Below are 21,014 nucleotides of genomic sequence, written 5' to 3'. Positions count from 1 at the left end.
ATCCATATAATCGTGGTAAGTGCATAATTTCTGTTTTCACAATTCATTTGGAGAAATATTGGCATTATCGTGATCTAAGTCCCCGGTGACTCGGATCCACGGACAATTTTTCACAACGTAAAACATGTCCTACCTGTCGCTACCAACCTCGTAGTTGTGTGTCACTTGTCTCTTTTCAGTCTCCACTTTATTGGCGTAATAAATCAGAATTTGCATCATTCAGGGTGCGACATAAGCGCTTGCCCGATTGCCCGGGGCAAGTAAAAGTTAGAGTCGGGCAAGTGTTTTGAAGTAAAGACGAAAACTACTTGCCCGAATCGGGCAAGCAAAATTCTCACTGTGAAATGACATTTTACAAAGTTTCCCCATACTTCACACTCGAAAATACAGAAGAGAAAGAGAGAAAAACAAAGTTAACAACTTCCCTCAATTCAAATTGCAAACCAGTTTGCGACATTTTGGGGGATCTACACACAAAACACACACACAGAGTCAGCATACATACATGTGGCTGGTGCGCCCAGCCTCCAGCCTGTTTGGCAGGCATGCATGGATCTCCATGCTGCTGTGCACACCGGTACTATCCCCGATCAAACTTCGAATCAAAGTGAACAAGCTCACATGAAAAATAGTTTTTCCAACAAAATTATCACAAAATCGGCGGGAAATTGTTATACTTATATGGATTCTCAGGTTACTGATTTGGTGATGTGATCGGAGGAGCAAGTTATTGAGTTTTCATAACTAGTTTCAGCCGTTGTTTTGGGTGTTGTGATCGGTGTAGTGGGAAGAAAGATGCGTGCAAGTCCACGATGCCGCGATGATTCATTTGATTTTTAAGTTTGTCAATGTTTCTCTCTGAAATTTTATTTATTTCTAAAACATTAATTTTTCCAACAATTTTTAAAATACATTTTGAACAAATAGCAAGATTTTTGTTAAATGATTGCATTTTTTGTTTTGTTTCAAATTTGAGCTTTCTTCCTCTTTCTTTCTGTGTCTTCCTTCCTTCCTTACTTAATTGCTACCTTCCTTTCTTTTTTTTTCTTTCTTTTCTATCCTTCTATATTTCCCGCTTGCCTTTTTTGTTCCATCTATCTTTTCAAATTTTCCTAGCTTTTCCTGATCTTTTTTCTCTCTCTCTGTTCATTTTTCTTTGTTTCCTTTGTTTTCTTACGTGTACTCTCGATCCTTCTTTCTTTAAATTTCTTTATTTTTTCTTCCTCTAATTTTTCTTTGCTTCCTTCTCCCTTCCTCTCCTTTTTCTTTTTGTTCTTTCTTTCTTTTCCTTCTTCCATTATTTTCTTTTTTATTCTCTCTTCACTTCATTCTTTCCCTCCACTAAAGTTTCATCCTTTCTTTCATTCTTTATTTTTTTCTTTCCTTCTCTTTTTCCTTATTCTTTCTTTCCTTTTTTGCTATTTCCTTCCTTCCTGTTTTTCCCCTTTCTTTCTTCCTTCCTTTCCTTCTTTCTTCTTTAGTTATTTTCAGTGATTCCCTTTTTTATTTTGTGTCACGGTCATATATACAAAAGAACATGAAAATATGTGAGAGAGAAAATTAATCAAATGGTGTATTGACAGCAATTTCGGTTATAGGAGGTAAAATAACTTATGAGGAAAAAAAATATTACAAGGTATAATAATAGTTCACGTTAAAAAGAGAGGAAAGGGGCAATGGTATATAAAATCATAGTACTTTTTTTTGAAGCGGTAAAACATTATTTTGAAGGATTTTTTTCGGGCAAGTGAAATGTATTTTCGGGCAAGTATTTTCCAACTATTTAGAAATTCACTTGCCCGACTGGGCAAGTGCTTCTAAAAAGTTATGTAGCACCCTGATCATTCTCTTTTGCTTTTATAGTTCGTAAATTATTACTTTTCATATAAATAAATCAGGATTATATTCATCTTTTTATGTTTCTTACAATATCAAACTTGCTTTATTTCGTCTATGTTTTTACTAAATAAATCAGAATTGCATCTACTTCTTTTCAATCTCTATTGCTTTATTCTGTAAATTATTACTTTTCATATAAATAAATCAGGATTATATTCATCTTTTTATGTTTCTTACAATATCAAACTTGCTTTATTTCGTCTATGTTTTTACTAAATAAATCAGAATTGCATCTACTTCTTTTCAATCTCAATTGCTTTATTCCGTAAACTAGTACTTTTCATATAAATAAATCAGGATTATATTCATCTTTTTTATGTCACAATATAAAATTTGCTTTATTTCGTCTACGTTTTTACTAAATAAATCAATAGGCCCTATATCCTTCTTCAGTCTCCATTGCTTTATTTCGTTGATTCCTAATTTACTAAATAAATCAGGATTGCATCTACTTTTTTTTCAGTCATTATAGCATTATTTCGACGTACTTTTTATGCTAAATAAATCACTTTTCATATTATATGTTTCTTATGATTTTGCTTTATTTCGTCTATCACGTTTTTACTAAATAAATCGAATTGCATCTCCCTCTTAACAGTCTCCATTGCTTTATTTCGTTATAGGTAAAAAGAATGTCTGTATAATTACTCCTCGTGATCCAAGTCCCCCCTCTAAAATAAAAAGGCAAAAAATAACCCGTTGATATTCATCTACCCCTCACTTCCCTCCTCTTCAAAACCACTCTGCCACTTTTAGACAGTTTCCTAGAAATGATAAATGAATATATGAAATAATAACAATCATTAAAATTAATGAAAATCACATTAAAAACACAATTTAACTGTCTAATTACTCCTCGTGATCCGAGTCCCCTCCCCGTTTTAAAATGTCAAATTTCCCATAGGAGTGGACTTGGATAACTAGGAGTACTATTACTCGTGATCCAAGTCCCCTCTCCTAAAAATACAAAACGGCAATTAACCCATTGATATTCATTTCCCTCCTAGAGCTTCAAAACCACTCTGCCACTTTTAGACAGTTTCCTAGAGATGATAAATGAATATTTTCGATAATAAGAATCATTAAAATCAATGAAAATCACATTAAAAACACTATTTAACTGTCTTATTACTCCTCGTGATCCGAGTCTCCTTCCCGTGTTAAGACTGTCCAATTTCTCATAGGAGGGGACTTGGATAACGATGAGTACTACTACTCGTGATCCAAGTCCCCTCTCTTAAAAGTACAAAACGGCAATTAACCCGTTGATAATCATCTACCCCTCATTTCCCTCCTCTTCAAAACCACTCTGCCACTTTTAGACAGTTTCCTAGAGATGATAAATGAATATTTTCGATAATAAGAATCATTAAAATCAATAAAAATCACATTAAAAACACTATTTAACTGTCTTATTACTCCTCGTGATCCGAGTCCCCTTCCTGTGTTAAGACTGTCCAATTTCTCATAGGAGGGGACTTGGATAACGAGGAGTAGGCTACTATTAGTATTACTCGTTATCCGAGTCCCCTCCTATGGGAAATTGGACAGTCTTAACACGGGAAGGGGACTCGGATCACGAGGAGTAATTAGACAGTTATATAGTGTTTTTAATGTGATTAATTTTGTTTTATTTAGTGTTTTTGATCATTGTTTCATCAACTTGGAAGAATATACAGCCACAGGAGAGAAAAGAAAAAGACTAGGCCTATTATTGTCGTTTGAAAAAGTGTCAGAGTCATTTGTTATTGTGTCAATTGGAAAACGTGTGGTGGAAGGAAGTCCCCGTTCAGTGAGAAGCTTCGCACTGATTCGCATCGCGAACAATAGATTTCTTTTGAAAATCTTCCAACCGTGGATTCCATTGAAAGTTTGCTGATATTTGAGGTGTGTCTCAAGTTTGTCCCCAGTGACTTGGATGACGATAACTCGATAAGGCCGAAATATTTAGACCATAAATCACGCTAGTCCCGTGAGTATGGTCAAATACACGGTAAGCTCCTGGGCTCCCGCCCGCGCAGCGGGCGGGAGTTCCCTGGGCCGGGTTAGCCTATGTGTAGATGAATGCGATAGAATCCCTGACTCCATGGACTCATGGTCGAGGGTACTATTAAGTCACTATTAACATGATTAAACTTAAAGCATACCATGATTACCACGTTCGTTAGTAAATGATTTTTACTCTCTAGCCCTAGGACCATCCTGGCTATGTATGAGGAGAAATAAAAAAAAATTAAAATGTTATAAAACTCCTCGAAACAGACAGCTGCCAGAGCCCAGAATAAAAAAAAAAATTAAAATGTTAAACTTAAAAAACTCCTCGAACTGTCGAAACAGACAGCTGCCAGCTGTCTAACCTTATGATCTATGCCTAGTCCTAGACTAGTAATTATGGGATTGTAACATCATAAAATTCATAATTACCTGCACCAATCATACGAAGAAAAATCCCCATAATTATCAGGAATTCCAAAGTAGCTGCGTGGACATAGCAGCTAACAACAACATCACACAGCACAGGACGCACGTCTCAACTGATTCAGCTAGTAAAACTAAAAGTCAGCGCAGCCACGGCGACGCCCGCCTGCCGCGCCGGGGGGCCCCCGTGCATTGGCTTGGCCTCACACCATAAATTGCTTGGCCCGATCGATTGTAATTTTAAGGCCACCGTACCTGTAGGTTCACTTATAGGCCATCTCAATATAAAATTCGTGCGATTTGTGACGCACGTAAGATAATATGTAAGTTCACATTTGTATGATGCGGAGATATGAATTTATGCACGAACTAAATCGTGCGCTAGCGCTAGCTAGCTAGAGCTAGCTAGATAGGAAATTTCGAGTGGCTCATAGTTGGGGCGAATTGCCGACGCCATAGAACAACATGCAGTTCAACTGTTCATCAAAGATTTGAAGGATCTATGTTCAACCTCGTTTAGATTGTTTCCAGTTCTATTGCCTATTGGAGTATTGAGCTCTCAGCTCAGATACACACTTTATTTTGTAAGTTAAGGCGCGGCGAGGGGTCTTATCTTATTTTCTTAATCAGGCTGGTCTTAAATAATTACAAGACTGAGTGTTACTGTTACTGTTACGAGTGTTAATACTGTTATACCCAGTTGTTGTGTGTCCGGACAGGTTGTGTGTCCGGACGATCAAATTTAGAAAGTCATTTGGAAAAATTTACAAGCCAAGTTTCATCAATTTTTAGTACAAAATGTTAGGAAATATTATAAAGAACAAAATAGAAAATGATTACAACTATTGAATTCATATTCCTACTGTATGGGGGGGGGGGGGGGGTCGGGTGTCCGGACACTTTATATTTTTGAAGTCTTCTTTTTTTGTCTTTGGATTACACTAAAAATATGAATTCAATAGTTGTAATCATCTTCCATTTTGTTCTCTATAATATTTCCTTACCTTTTGCACTAAAAATTGATGAAACTTCGCTTGTAAATTTTTCCAAATGACTTTCTAAAATTGATCGTCCGGACACACAACCTGTCCGGACACACAACAACTGGGTATACTTAAGTTACAGTAACCTCACATCACAAGGCCGGATTCCTGGCTTTATTAAATTGCCTTTAAACTGTTAATAGTGTTATGGCAAGTTCCCCAAATCTGTTCAGTCCCCCTTGTCTGCGCACACGCATATCTGCGCGATTCTAGTAGTATGGCAGTGAGTCCAAACTTCGCGCGTGTCCATACTTCGCGGACGGTCATTATCTAAAAAACTAGCCAATATCCTTTAAATCTGACGTAATCAACGTGAAAAGCGACCTAAAATTACCCTTTGGTGTAAGTTTCTTTAGGATGAGTTCAGTATTCATGAAAATATTGGCAAAAGATCGGCAAATTTGTCACCGTTAGCGCCCGTTTTGAAGAAATCTGATATTTTCAACAAGCATCACGATATCACCATTTTGCAAGCAGAAATCATCAAAAATGTGAGTTAAATGTGGTACTAACCGATTCTATAGCATTTTGCCATCGATCTGATATAAATATTTCACTTTTTGAGCTTGAGTTTTTGTTTAAATGTCCACAAAAACTTTGGTCCGCGAAGTTAGGTCACACTTTTTCTGAACGGTTTTCCAGCACAGCGCGCATTCGCCGATCGGAATAGAATTTTGAGATCGCGATACCGGCAAATCCCCTTGACCTACTTTACATTTTCGTCCATGATTTTATAGTTTACGATCTTGCCGTCAATGTGGTTACTATTTCTTGAATTGGTTTTGTATAAATTATGAATATTTTGTGAAAATATTTAAGCCTGATGAATATTTTTGAAAAGTGCGCGAAGTTTGGACACCCCATCATACTAGGATGGGGGATCGGGTGTCCGGACACTTTATATTTTTGAAGCCTTCTTTTTTGTCTTAAGATTACACTAAAAATATGAATTCAATAGTTGTAATCATCTTCTATTTTGTTCTCTATAATATTTTCTAAAATTTTGTACTAAAATTTGATGAAACTTCGCTTGTAATTTTTTCCAAATGACTTTCTAAAATTGATAGTCCGGACACACAACCTGTCCGGACACACAACAACTGGGTATACTAAAAGAAGATACGCAACAAACACAAACTTTACACATACAACATATACTGATATAGACAGATATTCATTAAAAAATCCGACTCAAAATGTTGGAAAAATAATGAATTTTGGGCATTTCATGTGACGGCCTCAAAATGCAGCCTTTCTCATCAAAATATCCGAATCGTGTGCAAAGTGAATGGTTGCGCAGACATGGGGTACCATTTTTTTTCAATCTGAAAATGATTGCCCGAGGTTTTTTCCAAGAAAATCCTATATTTCTTTCAAATTTTTATGAGATATTTCGTACACATATGATAATATAATTATAAGGAACATTATTAAAGGAAAGATTTTGTGAAATAAAAAGAAATTCATGTTAAATCTTAACTCAAATCGTTAGGTGCACAGACTTGGGGACCACCATCATACTGTTAAACCTATTGAAATTTGAATTCATATTTTTAGTGTAATCCAAAGACAAAACAGAAGGCTTCAAAAATATAAAGTGTCCGGACACCCGACCCCCCTATGGCCAGGCCCCATCCTACATGGGGGGAGATGGAAGTCCGGATACTTTATATTTTTGAAGCCTTCTTTTTTTACTTTGGATTACATATTACATAATATGAATGCAAATATGGTCTAGTTGTAATCATCTTCTATTTTCATTTTGTTCTCTAATACATGTACCGGTATTTCTTAACAATTTGTACTAAAAATTGATAAAACTTCGGTCTTCACATGTATCAATACAGGTCCCCAAGTCTGCGCACCTAACAATTTGAGTTAAGATTTAATATGAATTTTTGTTTCTTTACAAAATCTTTCGGATAATAATGATTTTTATATTATGAGTAAGTGTACCAAATATCGCGTAAAAATTTGAAAGATATAGGATTTTCTTGGAAAAAACCTTGGTCACTCATTTTCAGATTGAAAAAAAAAATGGTACCCCATGTCTGCCAGGGTGCTACATAACTTTTTTGAAGCAGTTGCCTGGTCGGGAAAGTGAATTCCTAAAAAGTTAGAAAATACTTGCCTGAAAATATATTCCACTTGCCCGGAAAAACTCTTTCAAAACGTTTTACTGCTCTAAAAGAAAGAAGTGCAGATTTATTTATACACCTGGACATGTACCATTGTTTTTTTTCCTCGCTTTTAAACATGAACTGGCCTGTGTACCTTGTATTTGCCTGCCATGACTGAAATTAGTGTCAATATGGCATGCCATTTGATTTGATTAATTTCCTCTATCATATATTTTCATGTACTTTTGTATATATGTCACTGAAAATAACTAAAGAAGAAAGAAAGAAAAATGACAAAGATAAAGAAAAAAAGGAAGGGAGGGTGAACAAATGGGTGAAAGAAAGAATGAAGGAGAGAGAAAAAAAAGGAAAGAAAAGAGAAAGGAGAAGAAAGGAAAAATGAAGTAAAAAATGTAGTAAAGAAAATGATGGGGAAGAAATGAAAAGAAAGAATAAATTAGGATGAAAGAAAGGATAAAGGAAATACATTTTTTTCTTTCATTCTTTGAAATAAATAAAGAGAGAAAGGAAAGAGAATGAAATAAATGGAAGATGAATTAATGAGTGAAAGAAAGAATGAAGGAGAGAAAGAAAAAGAAAAAAATGAGGAGGAAAGAAAAAGGTTTCCTTCATTCTTTGAAAGAAAGAAATAATTAAGAAAAACAGGAAGGAAGGAAGGAAATAACATTGAAGGAAAGAATGAATAAGGGAAAGAAAGGAAAGAAAGAAAGGATGAAAGAGAGTTAGGAAAGAATGAAGGGAAGAGAGAATGAAAAAAAAAAGAAAACTAGATTTTAATTCGTCATGCGGACGAATTAGGTGGTCTGTCGTAGAAAGATAAATACTAGTAGATAAACAGACATAATTAAACAGATACACATAAGAAAGATAGATAAATAGATAGATGGATGGAGAGATAAATAATAAGTGGATAGATTAATAGAAGAAAGGTAGATAAATTATATCTTTAAATATAGATAGACAGATAGATAGATATAGAAATATATATGAACAGATAAATATGTATTAGATAGATAGACATTAGAAAGATAGTTAGATAGAAAGATAGATAAATAGATAGATAACGATTGATGACAAAAATTACGATGATGATGAGGATGATGATAATAATGATTGATGACAAATATGATGATGATAACGATGATTATGATATTATATATACACAGATGGACAGACAGAAAATATATTGATATATTGATAGATAAACAGATAGAATAACATATTAAAGAGATTTAATAGATAGATAGATATTAGATAGACAGACAAATAAAAAGACAATTATTCAAACAGATCAATAGACATTAGGTTGAAAGATAAAAAGATAGACATGTACATATTTAAACAGATAGATGGATAGTCGGATAGATAGATAGGTGGATTGGAGGATATATAAAATATAGGTGGATAGATTGATAAAAGATAGATAGAGAAACATACTATAATAAATTGAAAAATATAAATATTTATTAGATAGAAAGATAAATGGATAGATATACAGATAGACAGACATATTCAAACAGATAGATATAAGATAGATAGATAGAACATAGATAGATGGACAGACAGACAGATAGATAGATAGATAGATAGATAGATAGAAAGAAAGATAGATAGATATATCATGTAGGTGGATAGATAGATAGATAGATAAACAGACATATTGATAGATAGACATATTCAAACAGATATATATATATATTAGACAGAGAGATAAATAGACAGACAGATAGATAGATAGATTTATAACATAGATAGCGGATAGATAGACGGATATGATTAGATAGATATAATATGAAAAAAGTAATTATAATCTGTTTTATTTTGCAATATTTTAACTATCATTCATTGTAATTCTTATAAATGATCGTGCGCAAGATAGTAAAAAAAAAAAAAAATCATGTTCACCCTCGGACTCGAACCCCTGCTCGCACATGACTGAATGAGATGCAAGTCTGATGCCTTACCGATTGAGCTACATTATTTTCCATAGACTTTACGCGTATGCAAAATACGAGAATCTCAAATCTAATTGTGCAAGTGAAATACGGGCATGATCCCGGCATCTGATCAGAAAATGAAGGCACATTTACGAAAGCTTTAGAATCTCAGCTACGACATACTAAAAGCTCAGGGATAACTGACAAGAAAAAATGGAGATATGGCTCATGAAATAGAGGAATGTAGAATCTAGTTTTGAGAAAAAGTCATGTCCCATAGACATTACACGCAAAATGAGTGAAAATGACATGCCTTTATTGTTTGCAATTTTTCAGGATTGATCCGTTTATTAAAATGAAAAATAAAGGCAATAACCCAGAAAGAGTAAGACCTAAGCTACAACATATCAAAAATTGGGCGAAAATTGACCAACATTCACAGAGTTAGAGCCAAATTTGCATGATTATAATGACGTCATAACACGCAAAATGGATATTTTGACTTCCAACGCCATTTTGATGACATCATAATATACGTTAGGGTCCAATGAGACATGAAATCATATATATGATCCATACGCTATCGAAATATGAAAAAAAAAATTCAATACGCATGTTTTTGCCCATATAGAGCCTATGGAAAGAGCTCGCACGCGGGCTGCAAAGTTTAATGGATGCTCATTCCCTCATTAATGATCATAGCTGATCGAGGTATCAATTTGATCAGAATTATATCTTATATCATTGATGAAAACACAGAGAAAAAACAGCAAATTTATGCTGGGTAACACCGTTACGCACGAAAACGCTCTCACATACGTGCGCGTGCGCAAAATGTTGAAATGCTTAAAATGACCTGAAACGAACCCAAAATTAATTATAGGCCATTTTGAGCATTTTTCAATTTTGACGCGCGTGGATGCGCGCGTCATGACCTTTACATGACCTTTGATAGCATCGACGGTTGACCTTTGACCTTAAGTTTATTTGATGTAAATATGACTGATTATTGATTATCCGTTATGTAGATATGATGAAATAAAGAATTTTACAAAATAGCGCCTAGATGACATCATCATAACTTGATGACCTTGAAAAGCTAGGTATGCCGCCTCTAAGATAGACTATATATGACGAAAAATTCAGCAAAATTGATCTAGGCGATTCAGAGAAAAATTGGCGACAAACATAGGTGCGAAAAATAAATAAATAAAGAAAGAAATAAATAAGTAAAGAAAATTCTGACGAAATCAAGAGGTGATCTGTCAGAGACAGACCACATAATAATGGAAGAAGGAAAGAGAACAAAAAGAAAAAGGAGAGGAAGGGAGAAGGAAGCAAAAAGAAAATCTCATGGAAAGAAAGAATGAAGGAAATAAAAAAGGAATTTTTTTATAAAATAAGGAAAGTAAGAAAAAGAAGGAAAGAAAGAAAAAACAATGAGGGAAATAAGGAAAGAATGAAGAAAATAAATGAACATAGAATTAAAGAAAGGAAGGAAAGCTAGGAAATTATAGGAAATAAAGATAGATGGAATTAAAAAAGGAATTCTGGAAGGATAGAAGAAAGAAGGAATGGAAAAAAATAAGAAAGAAAAAGAAAAGTCAGAAAGGAAGGAAAGAATCGCGTAGATATGCGTGTGCGCAGACATGGGGGAACTTGCCATAAATTTTTCCAAATGACTTTCTAAAATTAAACGTACGGACACACAACAACTGGACTCCACGGGGGGGGGGGGGTGAAAATCTTGCCCCTTGTCATTTACCTGAAATATTCTCTGGGGGATGTTCTCCGCATCATCAAGTTTTACTGTATTTTTTATTCATATCTACTGTTAATCTTTGTTCATTCTACAGAAGAAATGCATATTGGACCGAGTTGTGTGACTCCATGATCAACCTTCTCTGGTGCTGAATGTCCTACTGTTCATGGAAAAACCACCTGATTGGTACCATCAAGTCAATATGGTACGCTTGAGGCGTCAGTGCTGCACTCTGTCATTTCTCTTCAAGGGCTGTGTCTTTCTGCTTGCTGTCTCGAGTGTGCTTCTTCTCCTGCAAAGTATCTGGAGCAGTGGCAGTGTATTAGAAAGAACAGGAGGAGCCAAGTCTGGACGGTTGACCAGTAATAATATTAACAGTGGTGCATTCATCGATCGTGCATATTTACCAGAAGAGGTAATATACTGTGTACTAAATTATGCAATGCATGTATGCCACCTTGTTAATGCCACTAAAGGGATTCTTTGGGTCCAAAGCCATTTATCATAATACTGAGAAAAAATAGGAATTACTTTTTAACAATGTGAGGATTATAACTCTGAAAGTCTGAGATTATTAGCTGGCCCCTGCATCCTGAGAATGTATGAAGTAGCACAATTTGCATGAATTATATCTTTGTTGATTTATGAAATTGTTTGTAAAAATCTGGTTCTTTACAAAGTTGTTTTTTTCTGCTTCAAAGTCGATATTATGAAAAGCATTGTAGCAGCACTAGCAGAGTGTATTTGGTTTTTCAAGAATTAATTTTAAAACAGTGCACTCACTTGTCACAACCAATAATTTTTCATGAGTAAAATCATGAAATGATACTTACAGTAATTGTTACAGGATCTGACACACGTATGAATGAACCCAACTTGTATTCTTCATAGTATTAGTTGACTTGGGAATTTAATCTCATTTGTATGCCCTAAGCACTATCATATTTACTTGGATTTTTATCCATTGTCAAATCCTGTCTTGGGGAAATTTCACAGTAGGTGAAAAGATACATATTTTTTTACTTTGTTTTCCTTTTAATTTTACGAATCTCTTTGTTCATTTATGTTCTTTTTTTCCCTACAGAATTATATGAGCCACACTTCAGATTGTGAAGTACCAAGATTCAATAGCAACTCAACTGTGCCACAAGATGTGGTGTGCAAGAGAATCTCACCTCGACCTGGGTCATGTCAGCTTGCACATGAACTGTACACATCTCAGAAGGCAGCAACTTGCAGCCACCAGGAAAAATACCAGCTGTGCCAAATAAAGGTGAGAAGTGTTATTATGATGATGAATCCCATTATTGTATCCCCTGAACAGAGTTCGGAGGATACTATGGATTTGGCCTCGTCGCGCCGCCGCATCCGCCGCAGAGATTTTCTTGTGAGCGCTCTATCAGCTGCATTTCTTCTCCGATCATCTTCAAATTTGGCATGAAGGTTGAGTATGGTATAGCGAAGAAGCCTATTGATTTTGGTGTGGGCGGAGACATCGTTGCCATGGTAACAAGAGTTTTTGTGGAAATATAGCAGAGATGTCCTTGTGAGAGCTCTACCAGCTGCATTTCTTCTCCGATCATTTTTTAATGTGGCATGAAGGTCCATTATGGTAAAACAAAGCCGCCTATTGATTTTGGTGTGGGTGGAGACATTGTTGCCATGGTAACAAGAGTTTTTGTCTCGCCCACCAGAGGTGAAGGCGAGACTGAGGGATCCAAACATCGCCCGTCCGTCCGTCACAAACCTTATGACACATAACTCCACAACCGTAAGTCACTTTTCAACCAAACTTGGATGGTAGATGGACTTGGGAGACCTGCATGTCATGCTGCAGTTGGAGGTCACATGGTAAGGTCAGAGGTCATTTTCAGGTCAACATTAAAGTTTACATGCAAGACTCTCTTATGACACCTAACTCCGCAAACGTAAGTCACTTTTCAACCAAACTTGGATGGTAGATGGACCTGGGGAACCTGCATGATATGCTGCAGTCAGAGGTCACATGGTAAGGTCAAAGGTCATTTTCAGGTCAACGCTAAAGTTTACATGCAAGACTCTCTTATGACACCTAACTCTGCAACCGTAAGTCACTTTTCAACCAAACTTGGATGGTAGATGGACTTGGGGGGCCTGCATGTTATGCTGCAGTCAGAGGTCACATGGTAAAAGTCAAAGGTCATTTTCAGGTCAACGTTGAAGTTTACATGCAAGACTCTCTTTCTCCGCAACCGTAAGTCACTTTTCAACCACACTTGGATGGTAGATGGGCTTGGGGGACCTGCATGCTAGGGCCATTGTCGCCATGATAATTGTATTTATTTGTCAAATTTCTGTGTGAACTCTATATATCGCAATGACGGATGATGCGGTGGGTTCGGGGATGCATGTGCTCGGCTGCGCGACCCGCCGAGCATCTCTAGTTTACCCTGTCTTTTGTTCTATTCTAATATTCTCTTTAAAATTTGAGACATTTTTTTATTATTTTTATCAGATTGTATACAATCATAACTAATTGTACACAACCCTCTCGCAATGGCCAAGTACATGTGTCCATATATAGATCAAACCATCTTCTGTATTATATTCCCTTTGAAGAGAAATTGTCAAAAGCCATCACTTTCTAGTTTCCCTTTAATTGCTCTAGCAGAAGTTTGACAGCATGTTGAAATCAAGTAATTGACATTTTCATTTCTAGGGAGAGGGCAAAGAGATGGCTGTTGAATGCGACCAAGAAATTTGTCCTGGACCGGTATCCTTGGGGACTATTAACCCAGCCATCGGTGTGCTACACTGGGAGGAACTCGGTGACATGAAAGAATTGCAGACCCATCTCCAACACTTACTCCTAACAGGCAAACCAGAAGCAGTCTTTGGCTTTTGCTTCATCAAGTGTCCATTAGAGTTAGAGGATGCTCAGGAGGGTGGACAAGGTCGGGAGGATGGTCAGGCAGATGGACAAGATGATGAAGGTGAGGAGGAAGAGCTGGAGGAGGGCTTGGAGAACAGTTTTCAGGCATTTGAGAAGGACTACTTTCAGGAGGACATTGAAGAAGAACCATGGGCACAACAGCTGCTCTTGCTTCCACCTAAGCTACAGAACAGTGACAGCAAATCACGTAATGATAGTCCAGAGTTGAATATCAATATTATTCTGCTGGATTCAGTTTCACACAGCCACTTCTATCGCTCTCTTCCAAGAACAGTTCATACTTTACGAGAAATAAGTAAGTTAAAAGCAGGCAATGTTTTCAACTACAATTTGGTGCAGTCTTTGAAGGGTCGGACTTATGAAAACATCCAAATGCTCTTCTCTGGGTTTATGTACAACCCAGAGAAGCCTTTCGGAACTCTTGACATGCCCCCTGACCCGATAGGTACCAAGGTACTTTTAGAGGGGTTTAAGCATATGGGATATGAAACCTTGTGGATGGAAGACCTTTGTTGGACCTGGGAGTGGGGAATTGCCAAAAACTTTGTTGTGCATTCACCAAAGGAGATGCTGAGCTTCCGCTGGAAGAAACTTCAAGATGCTATGAAGGAGGGTGGAGTGGACCAGCTGGGTTTAGCTTTAGCAAACTGTGAGATCTTGCACAGAAACAACCACAATGATCCTTTCCATGGACCACCTGCCATCTGTTACAATGGAGAATACCAGCATGCTTACATGCTACAGTACCTTAAAAGTCTTCAGAAAGCTCAGCAATCTACCAGGACTCCATTCTTCCATTATACAGAATCTAATGTTGGTCATGATGATCTTGGTGTAAGAGTCCAAGGTTTAGATAAGGCCCTTGCTGAATATCTCATATTTGCAGCATCGTTGGACAACACCATGACAATTCTTCTTGCCGATCATGGAAACTCTTATGGGTCATTTATCCAAAAATCAGAGGAAGGACGTATTGAGATGTTCCATCCATCAATGTTTATTTTGCTCTCCAAGAATGCAGGACGGCTTCTCACCCCGTCCCAGATCAATGCGCTTCGAGTTAATCAAGACCGGCTCACCAGCATCTTAGACATACACTACATGCTCAGGTCGCTGGCGTACCCAGGTCTCAATGCTAGGGTTGCGGAGTCTCATCAACACTTTGACGTCAACCCTGATGGACTTCTGCAGGAGGTGTCTAAGAATAGGACTTGCGATCACATCCCACGTATTCAACCAAACATTTGCATCTGTGAGGATTATGATTCCAGGGTCTCTAATGACACCAGCAGAGTGATCTTTGCAGAATTTGCACTCGGAGAGCTCAACAATGCTATCCAGAACCAGTTTGTAGAGGCACACCCAGAAGCCAGGACAGGATTTGGACGATGTCAACCTCTCCATGCTCTCAGATTTTCCAATGTGCGAGAGAACTATCACGGGGTGAGTATCAAAATACTAGGATCTCTACTTCATGAGTTTATCACAGTCATTTTATTGTCATGATCACTTTTGAGCATTGTATTAAACCATGCTTTTGTAAATTATTGTAGGTCAGACTTCAGGATAATTTGCATGTTTCTTAGTTGCCCCAATATTGAATACATCAATATTGGGGCAACATGATTTATGTTTCTGTTTCTTAATTTGCACTAAACTTGCATAGTTTTATGTGACAGAAAAAGCTGCAGCATTTGTATAATTTCAATTTATTAGCAATAAATGTATTTTATGAAAATAAAGTTCTTAACTTTTGATATACTAGTATTGTGAGAAAGCTAAAAAAAAAAATTAACTGATAGAATTTATTAGTATTGATTGTGGTACATTCAACTTTTTCTTTGTCAGAACAACGAAATTGGAACAGCTATTGGAATCTGAAAGCATTGGCAGGATTCTGATGTTCCGACATGAGGTTCCAGGCCTTGTAATGATATAGAACCAGTTGTTCAATTTACAGTTGCATAGAACCCACTGTCAGGAGGGTGTCGCTGGTTTATATTTGCAACTACCTGTAGTAGACCAGAGAATCATTCATCACCTTGCTCAATTCTCTTATTTTTAACAGGACAATAAGATTATCATCAAGCTGGATCTGTACGTCAAAGCTGGGGAAAATGCATCTCAAACCGAGGAGATCTTCTTTGTTACTCTCATGGCTTCCAATACCCAGCCGAGAGAACAGCTACGTCTCCTGAGCTATGAACGTCTGACTGCCTACAGTCAGTATGGTGCGTGTGCTGATAAGGGTGTTGCTACCAAGCTCTGCGTTTGTTCACTTGCCAGATTGGATGCCGCTGCCAAGAGGGCCTTGGAATACAGCTCTACCCCCATGTGGCACAGCATCTCATCTTTCTTCAGGAAATACGCCTCAACCATAAAAGAGGTGACATCGTGCCTCTATCTCTACGAGAGACGCACGCCAAACGGTGTTTTGATGGAGGCATCCTGTGAGTGCAAAGATAGACTGTACTTGGTGGAGATAAAGTCAAAGTCCCAGAACATCATCATGTCAAAAGAGTTACCATTTAGCACTGTCTTGAAGCCAGGCATGAGAACGTTTTTGATCGCATTTGTGCAGAGTATTAGGAAGAGGGCGTGGTCATTGGAATACAGTGTGCAATATACTGAACATCGGTTAGTGTGATTAAGTACTTAATATTTATAAATATGTATAAAGTATATGTATTATCAGCTTTTTTCAAAGATACAATATCTGGCTGAGAATGTGAGATAGTTTGGATCAGGGCATTTGTTGAACATAACACAAAGCTTTTCATTCATCATTGGACTGACAATTATGATTGTTTGTTTAGAACTATTGTTTCATGCAATCAACAATGTTATCAATCACAATGCTTTAGGACCCCCTTGTTCTGTATGATTTGATGTTCTTGCATCCATGGATTATAATGAGTACCATTACAAATATTCAGGATATTTTTTAAAGCAATCTGACTCTACATCCATGTTACCATGTAGATAAGAGATTAAAAACTAATTCATTCACTCATTATCTTCCGATAATAGGCTTCGTGAAAAATAATTTTTCGCAAGAAAACTTTGGTTAGAAATTTGGAATGCCTGTCAAGTAAGGTACCTAACCATATAATATAAGCATCTAAGACCCCTGTTACATCTGAGAGATTCCCTACCTCGGGCCGGCCCAGGGCCTACCTCGGGTCGGAAAGAAATCAGATGTAAACATCCCAAACCTACCTCGGGCCACCTTTTAGCGAACCTACCCGAGACCACATCCAGAGGTAGTCTCGGGTAGGTATCGGGCTGGCCCCGGTCCACCGATTCGTAGATGTAAACGCACACAAGCTTTCGAACCTATCTCGGTCCGTTCGCCAGCTGTCAAATTACGTCATAGCACGCGCTATCCCCTCCCCAGCCCCGTCGTTCTTCGAATGTTTTGCGGCATGCGACATGTGAAATGTGATTGATAAAGTCTTTGATTTGAGTGGAAAGAAGCAAGCATTTTAAACGTATCCTTTTCAAGTCGATTATATCTTCAACGACTGCTGGGATCATCAGCATTCTTCCAGAATCTCGGGTAAAGGTAAAGATAAAGAGTCGTTACGACTCTCTCTGGAAATGATCGGCACATGTCCCACCCTGTTATGTAACCAAATGGCGAGCTAGCAGCCGACGAGTGTAACGAAATGTAAACAACTTCAATTAGCGCGCGCAAATTATTCAGAGCCTAGATCGAGAGCGCCCTTTGGTGTCAGCAGTCGGATACCTCTCGAAACCGCACCGATAGGGGAGGGAATGAACGCTGTGATGTAAACAGACCACATTTCGGACTCGGTCCGTTCGCGAAGCTAATCCACCAATAATCCAGTCAAGGTTGCAAGTGGACTCGGTCGGGTCTCGGGTAGGAAACTTTCAGATGTAACAGGGGTCTAACACTGAATTAAATTTTGCACCTGAGGCGATGAGGTATGAAGAATTATCAGTATTGTAGTTATAATGTGAGCATTGTCTTTACTATTGTTTGTTGTATGTTTTAATTGAGGTATATATTGCACAAAATTTGTACACGCAGCTTGTGTTTTTTTAAGTACATGAGTGGTGCTCTACAAGTTCACTTTTGTATGGAGATTGAAGTACCTACATGTACCTGCAGAAATCAAACATTGTGTTGATATGCTGGTATAGTGTGATATATTCTTATACAAGTATCTACATGTACATAACTCAATGGTTCTTAAGAGCAGTACTTAGTTGGCATCGACTCCATTGCATGTATCGTAGCCTTCTTAATAATTTTTTTCTTTGACTTAGAAGAAAAAAGAAACTTGGATTGGTTTTTACTGGGCTATATATCTTTGATGGGGAGAAACCAACTCCAAAAACCATCAAGGTCTAATTGTGTTGAAAATCGTTTTGTAAACAATGTTTCATTATTTGATCATTTAGCTATGTCTTTTTTTTTAATATGTACTTAATACTAGTTGATTATTTCACATTGATATGTGCAGTATTCATCATTAATGAGTTTTTAAGTATCAGACTTTTTTCTAGAAAATACTGAAAGGGGGGACCCAATTATGTTCATGAATATATGTTGTGTGTATTTATGAGGTTTTGAAAGTACAGAAAATTAATTTGTATAAGCTCTTAGAATTTTAAACTGTACTTAATATACAGGGGTGGTATTCTGGAACACTGTCATAAATTTTGTAATTTCTCTCCGAGAAGTGACACCGCTATGATTGTCCCAAATCGGTATTTGGAACATTGTCTTTTCCCCGTCATATTTCTCTCAGTTCCCGCCCCATCTTTTCGGAAGCAAACCAATCAAAATCATTGTTAGATCCCAGTGAGAGCCCTTCTAGCCAATAGGAAGGTGCGGTGGCAGGTAGGGCATATCCCCAATACAGTTGCTAGCCCGGGGGGGGGGGGGGGGGGGAATACCGCCCCAGGGTTCCAAAGAAAGACTTAGACCTACTTATTTTGATTAAAGAATTATTCAAACTCATTTATAGGTATTGTTTAATATCAAAATAAAATAATTTTTCCTTTAGGACATACATGCTTATATTTACTCTATATTAATTGAGGTATCAGTACTGCAACACTTGATATTTTATGTTATTTGATTGACGACAACAATATAAATGCATTCCAAGTGGATGCTGTGATTCTAAAGCAATTGTAAATACATCTATAGCACAAATAATTATTTATTTTTTACGTCATCATCTATCAGCTGTACAGTACGTGTATTTTACCAGAGAGGTGTGTGGTCCAAACAGTCGCCTTTCATGGTAAACTGCTTGAAAAATTTGTAGGTAGATAGGGAGAAATTTAATACAGGTACATGTATTTTATTCTTTAATCCTGGACGCATCATAAAAACTGCTGATTGTTGATAAAGATTAAATAACAGACAGCATTTATTCAGTGTTTGTGAACAATACAGTTATCAAGAGCAGGTGTCATATTGGTTGTCAAAATTTAATGTGCAATATTGCTGCAATCAATCTATTTTCAATATCACTGCATTTATTTCTCATACATTTATTGATGCAGGTATTGATTACACTCATGTTTGTCAGAGAGTAGTTTAGTACAAATTTTTTTTTTAGGCGAAAACTTATTATTGAATAGCTGAATGATGTACCTGTAATGAAAGCTCGTTACGTGAGTTTTCAGAATTTAATATTCTGTTTCATGTTCACAAGGGTCCTGGTGTGTATATCATACAGTTATGCACGCATTTTACGCACAACCGGGCCCCGTTGCATAATAGTTACCATAATGGTATCTTTACCATCCAATGGTAACTACCATGGTAACGGTGATCAATAGCCAATAAAAATCACTTGGATTCCAATACCATAATGGTAACTTTTGTGCAAGTGGGCCCTGCCGCCCTGGAATATTTTCTAAAGTGGTAAGTCAGCTACACAGGGATATATCATACTGTACAAGAAAGGATCACCAGTCATGTGCGTAAAGTTGTTTGTAGTTTACAAAACTGCTTTATGTAAGTCCCACTTACTATAAGGCAGAAAGTATAGCAGCATCCTGTGAACACTTTTATGAGCTGTATCTTAAATATTATGAATCTTCCTTTCTACAACTCACAAATTATTTTCATTGCCAAAAGAAAAAAAAAAAAATTTGATAAAGTTTTTTTGATGAAAACAAATGTTTTAGCAGTAACAGTGTAATAACACTGGAGTGAATGATAGCTTGATGAGGTTTCTATGACCATGACGTACTGAACATCATTGTCCCCTCCCCCCCCCCCAAAAAAAAAAAAAAATAGCAAGTTGATAAGTTCCATGGCACATTGTGTGTGCTGACATGCATCAACAATTTAATTGTTAAAAGTGCTTGCCTCTAGAAAGTATGATTTTCATATTTAAAAAATTGAAAGCTCTCTTAAAAAAAAAAGCAGAAGGTTCTTAGATATTGACACAGATTCGAAATGTGACTTCAAAGATTGCGCTCTTTCTGTCTTTGTAATTTCCATTATGTAAAATGTGTTCAGTATGAAAATGACTTGTTTAATACTTATATTGAGAACAATATTGTTCCGTGATACATGGTCCTAGAAATTGTAATGAGATATAATTTCATTAATTTATTTCTCTGTTTCAAATCAAAGTTACCCTATCTATTATTTCTGCTCATGAAATACATGGAAAGTGTGCTGTGATTTTATACACCCTATGTATTCATTGGCAAGTGTTGCAACAAGCAAAATGAAACATAAATATCATCTACTTAAAATAAATTTGTAGCAATTACTTATTTTTCTAACCATCTTAGTGTAGATCTATGCATACATGTAGTTATTCATTGAATAAATTATATCTCTAACTTTGAATACACATATGATCGTATATTTGAAAGAACTTA

The 21,014-nt window shown here is 36.7% G+C and overlaps 2 protein-coding genes across 2 annotated transcripts in view; one reads left to right on the top strand and one right to left on the bottom strand.

Moving 5' to 3' along the window:
* LOC129262084 (GH3 domain-containing protein-like) overlaps nucleotides 1-4,517 on the bottom strand; it is a 30,594-nt gene extending 26,077 nt beyond the window's left edge. The window contains exon 1 of the mRNA XM_054900123.2: nucleotides 4,324-4,517. Within this exon, the coding sequence (XP_054756098.2) occupies nucleotides 4,324-4,354 (31 nt within the window). The 5' untranslated portion in view covers nucleotides 4,355-4,517. The remainder of the gene's footprint in view (nucleotides 1-4,323) is intronic.
* A 119-nt stretch (nucleotides 4,518-4,636) lies between these two features.
* Nucleotides 4,637-20,982, top strand: LOC129262085 (uncharacterized). The gene is made up of 5 exons (XM_054900125.2): nucleotides 4,637-4,901; nucleotides 11,295-11,615; nucleotides 12,285-12,473; nucleotides 13,899-15,575; nucleotides 16,201-20,982. The coding sequence occupies exons 2-5, from the start codon at nucleotides 11,367-11,369 to the stop codon at nucleotides 16,777-16,779; spliced, it is 2,694 nt and encodes an 897-aa protein (XP_054756100.2). The 5' UTR covers nucleotides 4,637-4,901; nucleotides 11,295-11,366; the 3' UTR covers nucleotides 16,780-20,982.
* Nucleotides 20,983-21,014: the final 32 nt, after the last annotated feature.

The sequence above is a fragment of the Lytechinus pictus genome, chromosome 5 (assembly GCF_037042905.1).
Source record: "Lytechinus pictus isolate F3 Inbred chromosome 5, Lp3.0, whole genome shotgun sequence".
NCBI classification, from domain to species: Eukaryota; Metazoa; Echinodermata; class Echinoidea; order Temnopleuroida; family Toxopneustidae; genus Lytechinus; species Lytechinus pictus.
The sequence above is the reverse complement of the archived record's forward strand: the minus strand, read 5'-3'. Positions and strand labels throughout refer to the sequence as shown.